The sequence below is a fragment of the Ramularia collo-cygni genome (genome assembly GCF_900074925.1).
Source record: "Ramularia collo-cygni strain URUG2 genome assembly, contig: RCC_scaffold01, whole genome shotgun sequence".
Classification (NCBI taxonomy): Eukaryota; Fungi; Ascomycota; class Dothideomycetes; order Mycosphaerellales; family Mycosphaerellaceae; genus Ramularia; species Ramularia collo-cygni.
The window spans coordinates 578,494-595,160 of NW_019716255.1; the positions used below are offsets into that span (position 1 = coordinate 578,494).

At 52.1% G+C, this 16,667-nt stretch overlaps 5 protein-coding genes, besides 2 other annotated features; 3 read left to right on the forward strand and 2 right to left on the reverse strand.

Annotated features, from left to right (window-relative positions):
• Window positions 1–4,409: 4,409 nt before the first annotated feature.
• Window positions 4,410–4,439: a sequence feature (Short protein (RCC_00243, CZT14268.1) was converted to a misc_feature.).
• Window positions 4,440–4,554: 115 nt separating this feature from the next.
• Window positions 4,555–4,584: a sequence feature (Short protein (RCC_00243, CZT14268.1) was converted to a misc_feature.).
• Window positions 4,585–5,304: 720 nt separating this feature from the next.
• Window positions 5,305–7,167, forward strand: RCC_00244 (related to APSES transcription factor StuA; the record flags this gene model as incomplete). XM_023765398.1 has 2 exons in its annotated part: window positions 5,305–5,864; window positions 5,913–7,167. 2 exons carry the CDS (start codon window positions 5,305–5,307, stop codon window positions 7,165–7,167), a joined length of 1,815 nt encoding a protein of 604 aa, XP_023621166.1.
• A 1,227-nt stretch (window positions 7,168–8,394) lies between these two features.
• RCC_00245 (related to ornithine decarboxylase antizyme) lies at window positions 8,395–8,922 on the reverse strand (the record flags this gene model as incomplete). XM_023765399.1 has 2 exons in its annotated part: window positions 8,395–8,605; window positions 8,663–8,922. The coding sequence occupies 2 exons, from the start codon at window positions 8,920–8,922 to the stop codon at window positions 8,395–8,397; spliced, it is 471 nt and encodes a 156-aa protein (XP_023621167.1).
• Window positions 8,923–10,638: 1,716 nt separating this feature from the next.
• RCC_00246 (uncharacterized protein) lies at window positions 10,639–12,075 on the forward strand (the record flags this gene model as incomplete). XM_023765400.1 has 2 exons in its annotated part: window positions 10,639–11,506; window positions 11,639–12,075. The coding sequence occupies 2 exons, from the start codon at window positions 10,639–10,641 to the stop codon at window positions 12,073–12,075; spliced, it is 1,305 nt and encodes a 434-aa protein (XP_023621168.1).
• Window positions 12,076–12,087: 12 nt separating this feature from the next.
• On the forward strand, window positions 12,088–13,512 carry RCC_00247 (uncharacterized protein; the record flags this gene model as incomplete). The annotated part of the gene is made up of 1 exon (XM_023765401.1): window positions 12,088–13,512. One exon carries the CDS (start codon window positions 12,088–12,090, stop codon window positions 13,510–13,512), a length of 1,425 nt encoding a protein of 474 aa, XP_023621169.1.
• A 145-nt stretch (window positions 13,513–13,657) lies between these two features.
• On the reverse strand, window positions 13,658–14,255 carry RCC_00248 (uncharacterized protein; the record flags this gene model as incomplete). XM_023765402.1 has 2 exons in its annotated part: window positions 13,658–13,978; window positions 14,046–14,255. The coding sequence occupies 2 exons, from the start codon at window positions 14,253–14,255 to the stop codon at window positions 13,658–13,660; spliced, it is 531 nt and encodes a 176-aa protein (XP_023621170.1).
• Window positions 14,256–16,667: the final 2,412 nt, after the last annotated feature.

Here is a 16,667-nt window from a genome sequence, read left to right on the forward strand (position 1 = left end):
CACTGAATGAATGAGATGAGGACGGAACTCCACACGTAGTGCTACTCTCGACTTTCGACTTGCCTGTGATATGCCCTCGTATCAACGAGACTAGAATTCGGGGGGGCGCGTGTCACCAGTTCCACGAAGGCTGATGTACGTTGGGTCAGCCATGTCCGGGTCGTGCTGCCATGTAACGCCTGCCAGCGGCGCGGCTATGCCTCGTTGCAGCCACCCGCATTTCTGGATCCATGGTGACAAGAAACGGTGTCCGACCATGGTAATATTCCACACAGGAGGAGCGTGCACTCAGACCGCATACTTTCCACCATCGTCGCAGGGGAAAGAAACATGGAATGCCGCATTGGAGCGGTGTGTGGTAATGTCGCCTAAAGGAGTGTTGTTCATATCTCTAATCCGGCTGAACAGACCTGCATGAACCGCTGAGTCGTCGGCTGTTAGGTTCGCTCGCGCAGGAGAAGTGCTCGAGGTGTAGAAATCCCGCTCATGATGGACAGGAGTGCATGTTCCCTCGACATATGCACAATGCAATAATGTGAAACACACTATTTGAGGTGTCAAGAATCTTGATGGAGCGACCTACATCTCCGTCTCCTTGGGCATACGTGCATTCGRCATAAACCGCACGTTTCAGGCAGATCGGACCTGCAGTAGTTGGCGATTGAACTGCCGTGATTGTGCAGCTGTCTCTGCAGCTGTCTTTTCTGCCGGCAGCAGATCTTTCATCTTGCAGACTCGCTTTGTAGCCTGTGGYATTAAGCGTCAGGTGTACAATTCATTGAATCGGGATTTGTGGCACTCATCGTGGGGCTCATTCCGACAATAAGGGACATGATGCACTGTCGCTAAATATCGAGCCACGAACAACGTGCAGAAATTCAAAGCGAATGGAAGCCGCCACCCAATGCGGATGTTGGTCGCAAGAATCACTGGCTCGGATCAGCTCTCACCAAATGTCGACATTGCTTAACGCGGCAGATAGTAGTGGTGTTTGGTTTTCTCGTGCCAGGCGATTTGCTGCCGCGAGTCAGGCAAATTGTTTCACAATCCTGCCGTTTTCCAATTGACGCCGTGCGCCGTGGACTTTCTTTCCTCGAGGTACTTTGTTGTAAGGCGGGCGCAGGGCACAAAGACGGTGACCGACGAGTCAGTCCCGAGCGCACACTCGTGTCAGTGACCAGATCACTATTCGATTGTGTCTGTGAATCTCTCTTGTGCGAAGCGGCCGCTAGGTTTCGAAGCAACGAGATGTTCTACCGGACGTAGACTCCGTAGATTGACTCGGGTTGCGGTCTCTCTTTGGCTGGCCCATTTTCACCGAGGCAGATGCTGTTTTTTGTTGTGTTGTCAGTCCGGAGTCAAGCCTAGCTGTACAAAGCATCGACTGTCGGAAGACGAGTCAATTTGGACATTGCCCCGAATATCGATTATGTGGCACCAATGCAAAATGTCTGCGTTACCGCGGAAGTTGCGAGTTCACAACGCGATGGAAGAAGAAAATCTTCCTCCACTTCTTCGTGCAGCCCTTTAATAATAAGACAACGCATGTAGTCGTTCGCATCAGCAGATGGTTCGGCACGCTGCGGAGGGCAGCCTTACAGGATGCGTTGCCGACCTCTGCTTCTGATACCCTGCGTGGCTAATGCAGCGCTTCCTGCCGTGATGGACGAGATTTGTGCCGTGCGGCGGGTGCGTGCAGCGCCTGTGCTGTGATTCACCGGGAGTAGCAGTCCCTTTCCTTTGGCAAGTATATGGTCATTGGCCGCAAGCGTAGCAGTTGATATGACGGGCGCTACTGTATCAAAGCAAGTCAATGGCGGGCCTCATCATCGAGTCACGCTCACCGACTGAGCGGGTGCGCGGCCGGAGGTAGACACAAGGCTCTGATAAACGAAAATGGAGACGTCGAGGCTGTCATGCACAACAATCCATCATCTGGGACGCGGTTTGCGTGGGGAGTAGCGGTGTGAAGTGCCCCGCCACGATCGACAGATTCAACGTCGACTTTTTAGAACGCTGGGACCTCGTGCTCACACAAGGGCGGCTTGTACCACGTCAACGGATTTGCACGCCCTGTAAAATCGCCGTGGCAGCTGTTTCACAGTTCCCAGGGCCCCTAATCGGGAAGGGGCCACAACTATAGGAAGGAGAGCCTACGGGTGCTGAGATCCTGGAATGCTTGTGGGACACTGCGTGAATGTATGGCGTTTTTAAGGTTGCCTAGCCCGCTGACGTGTCCGCTTCCAATTCGAGGCGGCGTTTGGAGTGTGGACGAGGCGGGGATTTTAATGGTGATCGCGGTTTTGCTCTTCCGAAGCGAGCTCCACTTCGGAGTATGCGCTGGCTCGACTGGCCAGCGGCGCTTCACCAAAGCCCAACAGGTTTTTGACGCTGAGGGTCATCAAGGACAAGAGACAAGACATCCTCGGCGTGGAGTGTCGTCCCATCCAAGAGCCAAAGCGTTGCGGCAGAGGGATCACATGCATTAGTTCCCGTGCCGTTGCATTGTGGGATCGGCACGGACGTGGTCGATAGCGAGATAGCGGAGTGCCGTGCGATGCAATCTGTCTTGTGTTTTGCAAGAAGCATTACATTGATGACAGGCCAGGCTTGTTGGTGTCTCTATTGCACAGTACCTAAGTCGCCCATGCAGCAGGCTTCGGTGGGTACCTTGAGTCTGGCCTGCGCGTGCAGTGCCACATTGGGAAGGAGAGCAGGTCTTTCGGTTCAACGAGTCGTTTACGGCACAGCGACGCTCGCCAGTGTGTGACGAGGGCGGCTCGCGAAGTGAGGATGACGGTCCGATACCAGGATTGACGAGCCAATTATCTTTGACTGTGTCGTGGCTTTCAGATCCTCGAGCATCGCGAGTCGCGGCGAAACACAAAACGTGGATGCGCAATCAGGCCCGTGCCATGGTGCCGTCCGTCTCGTGACAATAACAATAGAGCACAATGGCGATCAAAGGCAGGAGTCAACAGGAAGAGAATTGCGCTCGTACAGGACCGACCCAACGTTGGGACTGTTGCTGGGAATAGCCCGCGATCCGCCGGTACTGCTGCCTCCATCCCTAGGGATTTCAAGCGCGATCGTAGGGTAGCGCAAGCTGCGCAACGGCCCTCTGATGGTCGGAATAGAGCGTCGTAGCCGCAAGTCGTTTTCGTGGCGAGAGCGTGTGTCGAGGCGATCATCGCAACATCCCAGGCTGGCGCTGGCGCTTCCGCCCGTTTGTATTTTCCATCATCCTTCTCAAACTCGTGGCTCGGAGTGGCGGTTCAGTCTTCCAGTCCACGTCGCACCATTTTGCACGAGTTGGAGACCCACACGCGGTGATCGTCTAGCAGTATAGGGTCCTCCGCGACCAATCGCCCTGGCGAAACAAGGCAACCGTGGCCGACGGCAAATCAGCACGCAGCCCGGGAAGGCAGAACAGCCCAAAGGATCCCATCCGCTCCAGCAAGCCTGAATCGTCGTTGCAGTGACAGGAGCAGGTAACTTAGCATCACCATCAGCGTCGGCATCCTGGCTCTGCCGCCCCAGCAGCGGAGCGACGATCACCTGCGCATTCGCATTCCTTCACACCGGGCGAACGAACTTCCAGCCACAAAGCTGCTTCACCTTTTCCAGCTCCCCACCCGCGGCTAGAGCTTTCTTCATCCCTGCACTCTGCGGCCCTGCGCTCCAGAGCTCCACTCGGTGTCGTCTCATCCAAACCGAACAAGCCCAGTTTTTTTTCTCGCCGTTCCGCGTTGCTTTTAGGACCTGCGTGCGTCCGACACTATCGACCGACTTGCCCGACCTCGCCAGCCCGCTGCAGCTTGTTTTGCCCTGCTGTGAGTCTGCGCCCACCACGCTCCACGAGTTCTCTCCTTGCAAAACGCGCCGACCCGACACTTGCAGCGGCGCAGCAGCCACCCCGCCCGCCCAATCCTGGGACGCTGCAGCAGACGTCGCTGCTCTTCTCGCCGCTCTCCACGATCACAGTGCAGCACAGCGCAATCGCGTGCCTGGTCGGCTCGCTCACAACACGCGCTGTACCTGAAGCCGCTGCAAACGACTCGACTCACCTCACCACCTACCTACCACCCACCTTACCACCTCAACACCTCTCGGCCTCACCAACCCCCGTTGCCAGCACTCCAGCACCCCAGCACCCCACCACGCTCACTCAGTTGGAAAGGTACGGGCTATATTTCTTCTCTCTGCCTGCCGAGCTGCTCCACTCCTCCCACCTCCTCTCGCCTTGCCCTCTCCAATCCAGCCTAGCGTTCATCCAGCGCTGGTTGCTGCTAGTCTGCCACGGGCCACAGTAGCTTCCCGGCCGTGCTTCTTAGCGTAGCGCACCCAGCCTCCAAGTCGTCTTTCTACTCCAAGCTCCCCCCACCTGTTGCGAACGCTGCTTGCCTCACATGCAGCATTGCATTCTCCTAAAGCACCTGGTGCGTTGGCTGCGCTTCGTCTAGTCGCCGTCGTGCAGAGCTCCCGCCGCATCCACACGACACTTGATGATCGCATCTCATCTACATTGTACACCTTGCTGACTTGCTGTGCCAGGTTCGTGTGAATCAGTTCGTCTGCCATTGATCACGACCCACGAACTGTTACGACCTTAACGACCGTTACGACTCCTTGCATTAACGACTTGTTGGTTTGCGTCTGTCACTGAGGTGCTTATTGCTTCCACCTTGAGCGTCATTGTTAGTAGCGAGCATATCAACGACATTTATCCGGCCATTACGACTGGAACGCTTCTGGATTGTCACTAGACAGACCTGACGACGCACACGAGACACATAACGATCCTCCACGTGCAAGTTGGGACCCAGAGTTCTGATTGACATCGAGCCTTGAACGCGTCTCTTCTGCAATCAAACGATCGCGCCGCCCGCGCCTCCCGTATTGCCAGTCTCCGGAGGTACAGAGCTCGACTTGACGTCGAGCCTCTTTCGTCCGCCTTCAACCGTTAAGCTGGCGCTCCCGCCTTTGTCCCAGTTCCACGCCCGGGGAATAGACAACCAGTGGCCTCCAAGTTCGTTCGCGCCGCAGAGCTCGTACGGAGATCGCTTGGCATTCTCGCAGGACACCCATCAACAGCAGCACCAGACAAGCTCGTCCTCAGTAGGCTCCTCTCCCCGGGCAGGGTCTTTCAGCGCGTCCTCGGTCGCCAATCAATCATACGACTCGAACACCTCGTACGCATCGTCGGTGGACGGCAAGCAACACCACGATTTGCAGACACCCTCGCCTAGGGACTTACCGTCGCACTCGCACGCGCATCCGTACCATTCTCAGGCATACTCAGGTATGAACCAGCAACAGCCGTCCTATATGGACGCCCAACACGCGCCGCCGCCCGCACCACAGCCCGTCATGCCGCAATACTCGTATGGACAGCAACAACCACTGCAGCCCGCAACACACAGCTATCCGCCGCAGTCGTATCCCCAATACTCTTACCACCAGACCATGCCTCCAATGTCCGCTCCCCACCCGGTCACTTCCTCGATGGGCCAGCAGATGGTTCCGCAGTCGTCAGTGCCTCTATCGACCATGGCTTCAAATGCGCCTCCTCCTCCTCCTCCCGCCAGCCAGTCATATCAGAGCTTCGACCAGACTGGTCAAATGGCACCGCACGGAATGAAGCCTCGAGTAACGGCGACGCTGTGGGAGGACGAAGGTAGCTTGTGCTTTCAAGTGGAAGCGAACGGTGTGTGCGTCGCTAGACGCGAGGACAACTCCATGATCAATGGGACCAAGCTTCTTAATGTTGCTGGCATGACGCGTGGTCGTCGAGACGGGATTCTCAAGAGCGAGAAGACGCGCCATGTTGTAAAGATTGGCCCCATGCACCTCAAAGGCGTCTGGTGAGTACCTCAGTCGCGAAATCGTTCAACAGAGACTAACCCTGGCAGGATACCCTTTGAACGCGCCCTTGATTTTGCCAACAAGGAGAAAATCACCGAGCTGCTCTATCCGCTGTTTGTTCACAACATTGGCGCTTTGCTCTATCATCCTAGCAACCAAGCTCGAGGCAGCATCGGGAATGCTGCCATGTCCGCCGCTACGCGCCGCCCAGAGTCGCAAGAGTACATGCGGACGCCTCAGAGCTCGCAGCCGCCAACATTGACCCACCATCATTCTATGGGAACTCCCATCGGTGCAAATGTCCAGCAACCACCGCACTCAATCGCGCCGCACCCAGGTTCTGGTAGGCCTGGACTTGATCGAGCTCACACCTTTCCAACACCACCGACAAGCGCATCAAGCTTAATCSGGCAAGGAGGCTATGAGTACAGCGGGCAGAATGGTGCAATCCACTCAGGTCAGCCTCTCTCTATTGATACTGGAATTTCCGCAAGATCTATACCAACGACCCCAGCCACTACACCACCAGGCAATGCTCAGAGCATGCAATACCAGACGAGTCAGCCACAGTACGACGGTCATCGTCAAATGTACTCCGCACCTGCTCCGTACAGTCAGCAATACTCCCAACAGCCGAGCATGAATCGCTATGGTCAGATGCAGACGAGCCCAGGCGACGTCAAGACTGACATGGGCCCTCCTGCCCGTGCGGGTGCAGAGAATGAGCATTCTGAGAGCAAGTCTCATGATGGTTACGGCGGTCAACAGGACACCGCAGGCGAACATGAGGGTGAATATACCCACTCCAGTGCGTCTTATGGMGCCAGACGGCCCTCGTACAGCTACAATCCTAACCCTGCACCAGGGACTGTCCACCAGGATTCGTCACAAATAGGCGCGGAGATGACGCACTCGCCGCACCAGAATGGCGCTGGAAGGGCCACTCCACGCACTACTGCGACCTACACTGGCTACAACACGACTCCGCAGCGGACGAGTCAGCTACCGACCAGCAACCTTAACTATGTGATGAGTAGCGATGCTCGCGCTGGAGCCCCAAATGGCCACGACTCTGGCTACCAGTCGACCTACCAGCCATCTCCAGGATATCCTTCGACGAACGGCAACAGCATGAACGCTGGTCAGAAGCGTGTTCGCGAAGTAGACGACCAGGAAGATCCATACGGCAGGCCGCTCAGCGCCAATGGTGATTCCGCGCTCAAGAGACAGCGCACTGATCCTGTGTCTGCTCGACCCATTAGTCAGCCCCAGTCCGTCAAAGCTGGCGGCATGAGACGATGAGGCTTCGATGCAAACGCAGCAGCTCCGTGCTGCTCGAGAGGACTTTGTGGGTCTTCTCGACCTCCGATCCAGAGAGACACATGATGACAGAAACACCCAAGAGTTCCAGATTCCCTTTGTTATTGTCTCCTTATTGTACTTTCAATCCGACCTTACGATTCACGACCACGACTTAAACCGGACTTTGATGATGAACGAACGACGCCCGATCATGGACTACCCTCATAAACCAGCGTTGTTTTACCATTCTGCCGCGACTGGCGGCCGCAGATGTTAATCTCTCCTCCGACGATTTGCGCCAACGACAAAAAGATTCCCAGTTTGAGATTTGGACCGAATTCCCTTTACTTGATTGATGCCTTTTTTGCGTTGCACCCTGTCTTTTGTTTTCTCACCTTGGGGAAATTGAGCGGCCCTAATGGGACTCCGTCTTTGCGGGCGAGAGCCTAGGTCTTGGAGGACAGATTCTACCCCAGTGATACTTGGCTCCAGCTTCGAAGAAAAGCAGTGGAGCATACGATTATGGATGCATATGGGCGTGGTGAATGATTCGGATACCTCCGAGTTCCCGGACCGCGATCCTTCATGCCTCGAGATGTCTGATGAATGATTGAATGAGCTAGCGTTTAGAATCGGTAGCTTGTGTTTGAAAAAGTTTACTCTGGAGATGTGAGGTTCCATTCATTTTCACGCAGAGTGTGAGGGTCTCCACGACATGATTCGATGACAAACGCTTGTAGCCAACTTCCTACACCCGCAAAAGTGWCACGTCGTGTCGGGAGTCCAGTGCCTTCCGATGGTGAACCTTACTTTAACCTCATCTAAAACCAGGCCGGGTAGCAGATCTCGTGCACGCAGCACTGATGCCTTGGTTGCGGTGATGTGCGCGTCGATCTACCTACTGCCATTGCGCAAACACTTCCATGAGGTGGATCAATGATGCAACAGGGAGTTGCGGAGTTGCGGAGTACTATTTCATCATGTGAAGGCTGACACTGTTCTAAAAGATAACAACAATCTCGCTAGAAGTGGGGAAATGCACCAGCATACCTTGGGAAAGCTGCAAAAACCCGGGAGCTCATGCCTTGAGGGGTTTCGCTGATAAGCTTGTCCGTTGTGCTGTTCGGAACCAGACAAACGATCCTTGCGCGCGGGAAAAACACAGGCACATGCAAATAAACAGCCTAAGCGACGACAAATTCGTCACCTCCCATGCACCAAACGCTGTCAGACGTCCATGGCGAGCAGAATGAATCGCTCGCTTACGCAGCCTTCTCCATTTGTCCAGGGATCCAGCATTGAGAGCTCGAAGCCCACCCAGCCCAAGTCGCGAGACAGGTCCTTGACCTTGTCCTCATCAGCCTCGCGGTCGATGCCAACGACGAGCTGATCGCAACCAAAGTGCTCGCTGCTGGCTAGTTCGAGCAGTGATACAAGCCTAGTGGAGAAACATTCAGTACGCGATTGACACCTGTGTGAGGTTGATTGGACATACCCTTGTTTCAGATCCATTTCAATGACCTCTTGATCGAAGAAGATGAACATGGTGCGCATGTCTCCCTTCTCAGCCACAAAGCCTCGGAAGCGCGCCCCACCCGCATACTCATAGACCTCCAAGTACTCTTTGAGTACGCCACCCGGATGCGGATAATCATACCCGTCTGGTGATGATGAGGGAGTTGGCTGTCCATGCTGCAGAATGGTGCTCTGAGGAATCGGCACGTTGCAGGTTGTGTTAACTTTTCGCAAATCCATCAATAGCGAGGTCTCAAGACCAGTATTCTTCTCAACCAAGAATACAGTCCTCAGCGTCTCGCAGAAGAGTCTCTCACACTCTTCCTTGATGTGAAGTGCGGCGTCTCCGCTGCGCTTGCGAGCTTGAAGGCTCGGGCGTCTAGCGCTCGGAGACGACGGTGGTGATGGTATGCCGCCCAAAGGCGCCTCAAACCCACCACGCCGGCCCACGTCCCCCACTGTGCAAATGTCAGTACCTCTGCGGGGTTGCAGGTGTCGAGTGTTGGTGGGAGAAGACTCACAAGGTAGTGAAGGAGAAGCCGGTCAATGCCATGGTGTTGGCATCGACGGCATAGGCGCTGGCCTGAGTGTTGGAGCGGCGGGCAGACTCCGAGGAGGTCTTGCGCGCGTAGTTACTACTACTTCTACTCGGGTAATTATTGTCTAACATCGCCATTGCGTCGTATTGTCGCCGGGTTTGAGTTTTTTGGGATGCGTAAGGGTCTCGTGGAGTGATGTCGGAGTGGCGGACGAGCGGTGTAGGCGCTGTGATCGGTGTAGGATGTCGTAGGCGGAAGTGATGTTCGAGGGTTGGTTGGTTGGTTGTCTGATGAAAGGAAGTGGAGTTCGAGGCAAATGACAAAGGCGTTTTAAGTTTCTCTGTAGAACAGGTCGGATTTCGGATGTCAGATGATCAGGAACGTGGCCGATCTATTTGCTCGTGCTGTCCAGGGACCCCAGCGGATGAGGCAATTGGAACTTCGCTCTCAAACAAAATTCGCTGACATCCATGGAAACACTCACGTCTGTACTACGACCCTGATCAACGATTTTTGGTCTACGTAATGACGCGGATACACAGCATTCGGTACAAGAGGTTACGGTTCCTCGACAGACCTCGATAGATGCTAAAGTCGCGATGGAGGATACACTTTCATCACCTATACTGGCCGACAAGTAAACGAGGTGCAGGCTTCTTACGCACCGGAGTGGAATTGGCCAAAAGCGGATCAACGCCCTTGGCATGTTGCTCTAGACTGGATACATCGAGGACCTTGCAAAAGTGAGCTGCAGTCGATTTCGTAGGCTGCACACATCACTCCAATGGGCCGAGACGCTCTACGCTCGAGCATATGAGCAAAGGTACCTACTTCCGCGAGTGAAATCAATATCGACCTCATCATCGAGGTCCTGCCTCCCTTGCTACAGACCCGATGGGGGAAACTGTCATGGTGAAGTACGGAGCACGAAGGTAAGGAGCAACAGTGCTCGTGCCTTCATTGTTGAACCATCTGTCTCACTCTCCACTTTCTTCTCTCCTTCTAAACGGCTCTTAAATTCGACTTCGAGCTCATAGATCCCTTATGCACTCTTATCACACATACTATTGCTCATCATATCATGGAAGCCTTCCTCCACAACCAGGCCTTGAGGCGGAAGAAGGCCAGACAGGAAGGATCTTCCAAAAAGCACATGTCGCCTTCACTCAGGAGCAAGCTGTCCAAACTGTTTGATAAGCATCCGCAAAAAGACTTTGCCTCGGGCGATACCACTTCTCTTGGACCGTCGAAATCTCGGCTTGCGAGGTGTCGACACAAGGTCTCGCGATACTTTGACCGTCTGTTGCCCACCAGGTCTTCGAGGGGTATATTAACAAACATCCCAATCGATGTCGCGCTGCTAATGGCCTCCCCAGTTGTCCCAAAAGCGGCGCAAGCCTCGCCATCGAGCAGCACGATGGACGGTGCATCGCCAGAACCAACGCCGCACTCGTCAGAGTGTATCATGAACTTTGCTCTACCGAAACACCGCACTGCCGCTCCGCTTTCCTCGGCGATGTTCCATGGAGACACAAGCAGTAGACCATTCGCCAGTCAAGAACAGTTGGGAACTCATGGAAGCGGCGGTCGCCAGGTGCCTGGAAGCAAGCGCTCAGTCCGCTTTCTCGGGTTGGATGATATGCAGGTCGACGGACCCGGGATTAAATATCGTCGAGTTCACGCAACGCCTGCAGGTGGATCGCACGAGTCCGATACCAGCATGCAGTCTCACAAGATTTCCATGGAGTCTCTGGTTGCGAAGTTCAACGGCACGCCCGCTCTAGATACTGTAGTACATCGCTCCAATGCTCGGGCCAAGCCTCTTGCGCCGTTCGTCAGCACTAATGTCGAGGCATTTCCAGACTCAATTCAGAAGAACATTGTCTCTTCTCCCGGTTCGTCTTCAACAACATCTGGCCGCGACGCCAACTCCTTCTGGTCACCAGTGAGTACCGCGTCTACTGCTGCGACCTCGTTTGGGTCTCCGCACTCCCTTGCTTCCCGATACGCTCGAGCGACTCCAGAAGACGTACGGCATTCGAGCAAAGGCTTTGGTCATTGGGAGGAAAGTGCATTGCCTCCAATAGAGGAAGACAGCCGTCGATTCCTGCTGATTCCTGTGCAAGATGCCACCGTTGAGGGCATTGTTCCGTCCATTGCGACGGCTGAAAACGCTGCCGCCGCGAAATGTGCCTTGGAGCTCCACTTCAACAACTTACTCATGAGCGGAAGCTCTCCGCGCTCCATTCGCCGCAAGAAGCTGGAGCAGCGCATGCGCGATCTCGGTATGTCTCACGACGAGCGACATTCCACCCGACAGCTCTGGGTCAGGTGTGAGAGTGATCACTTGCGACAACTGCGGCTGTTGAAGTCCACAGCGCTTACTCRACGGGAGACGAAAGGCATTTCGATCGCAGGGTTTGACATGATCCGAGTGCTGGGTAGAGGCAGCTTTGGTGTTGTTCGCCTGGTCACCGAGCGCCACAGATCCAATACTCCCAAGCCGAGCTCTGATGTTCCGGAGGCGAGCGTGGACAACGACAGCTCGATGACGGACATCGCCAACTCGGACGGCAAAGCCAAACGTACCCTCCCTAGTGGCAAGCCGATCTCGGACGTGTTTGCAATGAAAGTCATTCGCAAGTCTGAGATGCTACGGTCCTGTCAAGAAGGCCATCTTCGCGCAGAGCGAGACTTTTTGGTGGCAGCAGAAGGCTCAACTTGGGTCGTGCCACTCCTAGCAAGCTTCCAAGACAACACTAATCTCTATCTGGTTATGGAGTACATGATAGGAGGCGATTTCTTGGGCATGCTACTTCGCGAGGACGTCTTGGATGAATTGGTTGCCCGGTAGTACGTGGCAGAGATGATACTTTGCATCGAAGAAGCCCACAGGATGGAGTGGATTCACAGGGACATCAAGCCGGACAATTTTCTAATTAGCTCCTCAGGGCATCTCAAGATCTCTGACTTTGGTCTCGCATTCAATGGCCATTGGGCGCACAGTCAAGCATACTACAATGGCCAGCGCGAGACCTTGCTAGAGAAACTGGGGATTGGCATTAGAGGTGATGAGCAAGACGTCGCCGACGAAATCGATCTCCAACAAGACGGAGAGGCACATGTCGGACGACCCGTGAACAAGGACCGCAAGCAAGATGCCGAGGAAGCAGCACAACGTGAAGGCCTTCTCAATTGGCGAAATCGAGTTGAGAAGCGCAAGCTAGCTCGCAGCATCGTCGGCACAAGTCAGTATATGGCCCCTGAAGTCATCTTGGGACAGCAGTACGATGGTCGTTGCGACTGGTGGAGTATCGGCATCATTCTCTACGAATGTCTCTACGGCAGGACCCCCTTTTACTGCGAAAACCGCCAACGCACCAAAGACAGCATCGTTGCGCACAAAGATACTCTGACATTTCCCGACCAAGGTCGTTGGGCACGACCATCATCGTCGAAGCCCGTGCAGCTCCCGCCGCCCAGCGAAACTGCTGTCGATCTGTTGCAAGGGATATTGACCGACAAGGAAAATCGACTTAGTTCCCGCAGGTACCGGTATGCTGAAGGTAGAATACCCAGACGCCTTTCCACAGCATCCGCGCACGTCAGTCCTCTAGCTTCGCATGTCTATCCAAATGGAGCGGAGGACATCAAATCACATGATTTCTTTCGCGGTATCCCGTGGACCCGCATACACCTCATGCCGCCTCCGTGGGTGCCTCGTGTCCGAGAGAATCAGTCCATTACAAAGTACTTTGAGGACGAGAAGGACATCATCACAGATGAGTTGTCTAGTACACTAAGCCTCCAGGAAGATGCTGGCGAGGGTGCCTCACAGGAGGCATCAGGATCATCATCTCACAGACTTGAGCTAGAACGGCGGAAGGCAGAAAGGGAATGGCTGGAGCAATTCGAGCTGGGTCTCCAAGGTTGTGCGTATGGTGAATTGGATCGCGTCAAGCAGCACTACGGCGAAAGATATGAGGAATGGAGATGTGCTCGAAAGGAAGAGGTGGCCAAGCTGCGAGCGAAGAATGGCAAGTGTGTAGACACGCCGTCAGCCGCAGCGAAGCCGAGAAAGGAGAAGAAGCGAGCCCGAGATAAAGCGCTTCGTGATCCAAGCGTGGCAAAGACAGTAATGGAGCTGAGGAAAAAGGGTGCCTTCTTCGGGTATACTTACAGGCGACCTAAGCACATCATCTTGAAGGAAGATGGCAGAGTGAGAAGAACAGGATTCTCGAGACCTACAATCCTCCCGGTTGGCTGCGATGGCCAGTTTTCGAGGAGATGATGGCGTTGTTCCATCCTCTATGTTGTCGAACCTACCTAAGTTCTTCTTCTTTGGTAGATCATTATTGTACCTCAATCAACGCTCCTCACTCGCTCCAAGCCGTGTCCAGATGCCATCTTTCAATTGAACGCCAGCTCCTGGAATCTCACAAATAGGCAGCAAACGCAAGCGAAACCAAGGCTGCAACGCCATACACAGCTCCTCCACCTGGGGATGAACCCCAGGCCATACTCATCCCATCAGACGTGCGGTTGTAAAGCGTGAGCGCATTCTGGCCTCCGCAAATCTCGGACCCATTCCCATTACAAGCAAAGTTGCAACGAGCAGTTTCATTCAGCTTCTCGGAGAGGACGGAGAGGTATGGCGCACAATAGCACTCACGCCCATATTCAAGGCCGGCGTACTTCATTGAGGCATTGTCACAGTAATCGAGGCATTCGGCGATGGTCATGTCGTTGGTCGTGGACTGCAGTTGACACACCGTCAGCACATGCTTCCCAAAAGCCGAGTAAGTTGATGAGGACAAGRCTCACCGTGTTGCCATTGTTCAAAGCACGCAGTCCGCCCGAATTGGGGACATTGGTCGTCTCGTTCCAGCAACCTGCGTATTCGTAGTTGTGGAGGCCTGGGGCTATGGTTGCTGTTGGAGCTGCGGTTGTTGGGTATATGATTGAGGTGCCTTGCGCGGCGACTAGACCGGCGCCTGCGACGAGCAGGATGTGGCCGAGGAAAGCTCCTAGCATGCTGCTTGGTGATTTTTAGAGGTGCGAGATGAGGTGACGCGAGAGAATAGAATGAGAAATAAACACCTCTCTCGTCAACGGCGAACAATTGAGTTGGGTCTAGATATCCGAGATCGCGAATCACTGTGAGGCCACGAGGCGTGAGGCTTCGACTGGTGGCGCGGGTGAGACATTGTCGCAGTGAGACGGATGGATTTGGACGCCATCATCGCATATTCCGTCGTCATGATAAATTTTGATGGTTGTAGAGCGCCCTGTACCTTTAGCAAGGGAGCGAGTTGGTGAGTTGTACAATGAAGTAGACGATACACGCAAGGTTGGGCCTAACTAGAAGTCATGTCCGCGTGAYGCACGGATCACGTAATGCACACTTGATCCTCTAAACGATAAAACTCTTACATCTTTAACGCGTGATAACTACATAACTACAACACTAAAATGGACGCTGCGCTGCAGGAACTAAGACTCTCTAACTAGCCGAACATTTCGCGCGTCTTAGAATTAATTTCTAAGAGCCGTAGCACGCTTAGTCGTCGCTTTAATAGAGTTACTAATTCGATAGCCGAGAAAGCCGAAAACTAGTCTATATTATCGCATTAATAGGAACGCACCCTCTATCGATATATTAACAAACTTATATTATATAGCATCCCTCCTACTCCCTTAATAACTCGGAACCTTACTTTCGATATCTTAGGCTACTTACTAGCTCGTTCGTAGACCGGATAGTTCGTTAATCGTTATAAAGAGCTCGATTTAAGATACCTTAATCCGTTAGATAAGTTAAGGAAAAAGGCAGATAGCTATACGTCGTATTAATAGTACTTCGAACTTATTTAAGAGAAGGTTAAGAAGTATAGGATATTACTATAAAACACGTATAATATAGATAAGAAGGGATTTATAGTTAGAGTAGTTTAGAAGGCAAAAAGGATATTTACGAAGACGCACTACGAACAAAAGCTTATACTTAGACCTCTATAGGATAGTAACCGTAAGTAGATTACCTACATTATATATATATATATAGATTTAACCTTACTACTACTAGCCTTAATTTATAAAGCTATTACTAGTAATCTTTAGAGTTTATAGGTGCAGGATATAGAGCTAGATTACTCCGGTTGCTTTATAGCTTTATTACTAAACGGCTAGACAGATAATAACCTTAGTTTATAGTAGTTAAAGTAAGTATTTAACCGCTTTATAAAGGACAAGGCTAGACTACGTAAGTAGCGGCTCTTATATATAGATAGACACGGTAGTTATCTTAATATAGCCTTCTTTAAGTACTACCTTACTAACCGAATTATATTAGCTATCTATCTACTATATTTAACGTACCGGTTATAGCCGTTAGATGTCTTATTATTCGCTACCCTTAGTATCTACTATAGCTAAGAGTTAGAGAGGTTATTATATTATAGCTTAGGCCTATTAAGCGTATTAAAGCGTAACTTCTTTAGGATATTTAATAAGGCGTTTTTAAAGGCTTTTATAGTAAAGAACATCGCTTTAGGCTAGCGCAAGACTAGACTTAAGCTATTTAATCCCTCCGAGGTTTTAGATAAGTTAAAGGTTAAGGAGCCCTCTAAACTATAGCTACTCTTATAGCTATTCTTACGGCCGTAATTACGAATATTAGAAACCTCTATAGTCTCGGATAGTAACTAGCGGAAGCTTAAAACCCTCGTTCGTAAGGCTGTATAAGAGTCGGATAGCTATAAGGTTTAGAAGCTACAAAACACTATCCTATATCTTTAAACTTAGAACTAACTCCTTAAGAATAAGAATAAGGGCCTAAAGGATATATTCGGCTATAAAAAAAAGAAGAGGTAACGTAGTAAAGCGTTATTTAATATACTAAAGGACTAACCTACTTAGTTCTTCTTACTAAGCAAAATTAAGGCTAGTAAAGCAGCTCTTATAGCTAAAGAATAAGCTAAAGTAGATAAAAAGGCTAAGRAGGCTTAGAGAGTAATATCTATAAAGGTTGCTAAGTAGTTAAAGGATAAATAGGCTAGATAGGCTAAGGAGGAGCGAGCTCGGTTAAAGGCTAAAAAAGAGGCTAAGAAGGAGAGATAGGTAGAGGCCCTAGCTATTTAAAAACAGGTAAACGAGACTCTTTAAGCCTCCGTACGTAAGCTAGCTAGGAAGCTACGTAACAAGAAGGCTCTAGTTATAAATAAGTCGTTAGTTATAGCCCTCTAACTGCTAGAGGGTAGCTTTCCGGCTATTCTAGCCCCCCGTCTAAATACGAGGCGCATACTTAAGTAATAATTACGTGCTATTTAGACATTAAAGAACTAGTTATTACGATAATTTTAAGCTATTATACATATAAATTAGACCGTTAGTTGTAATAATATTCAATTTTAAAGGTTGGTAGTAATAAAGGAAGTTAATGTGCAT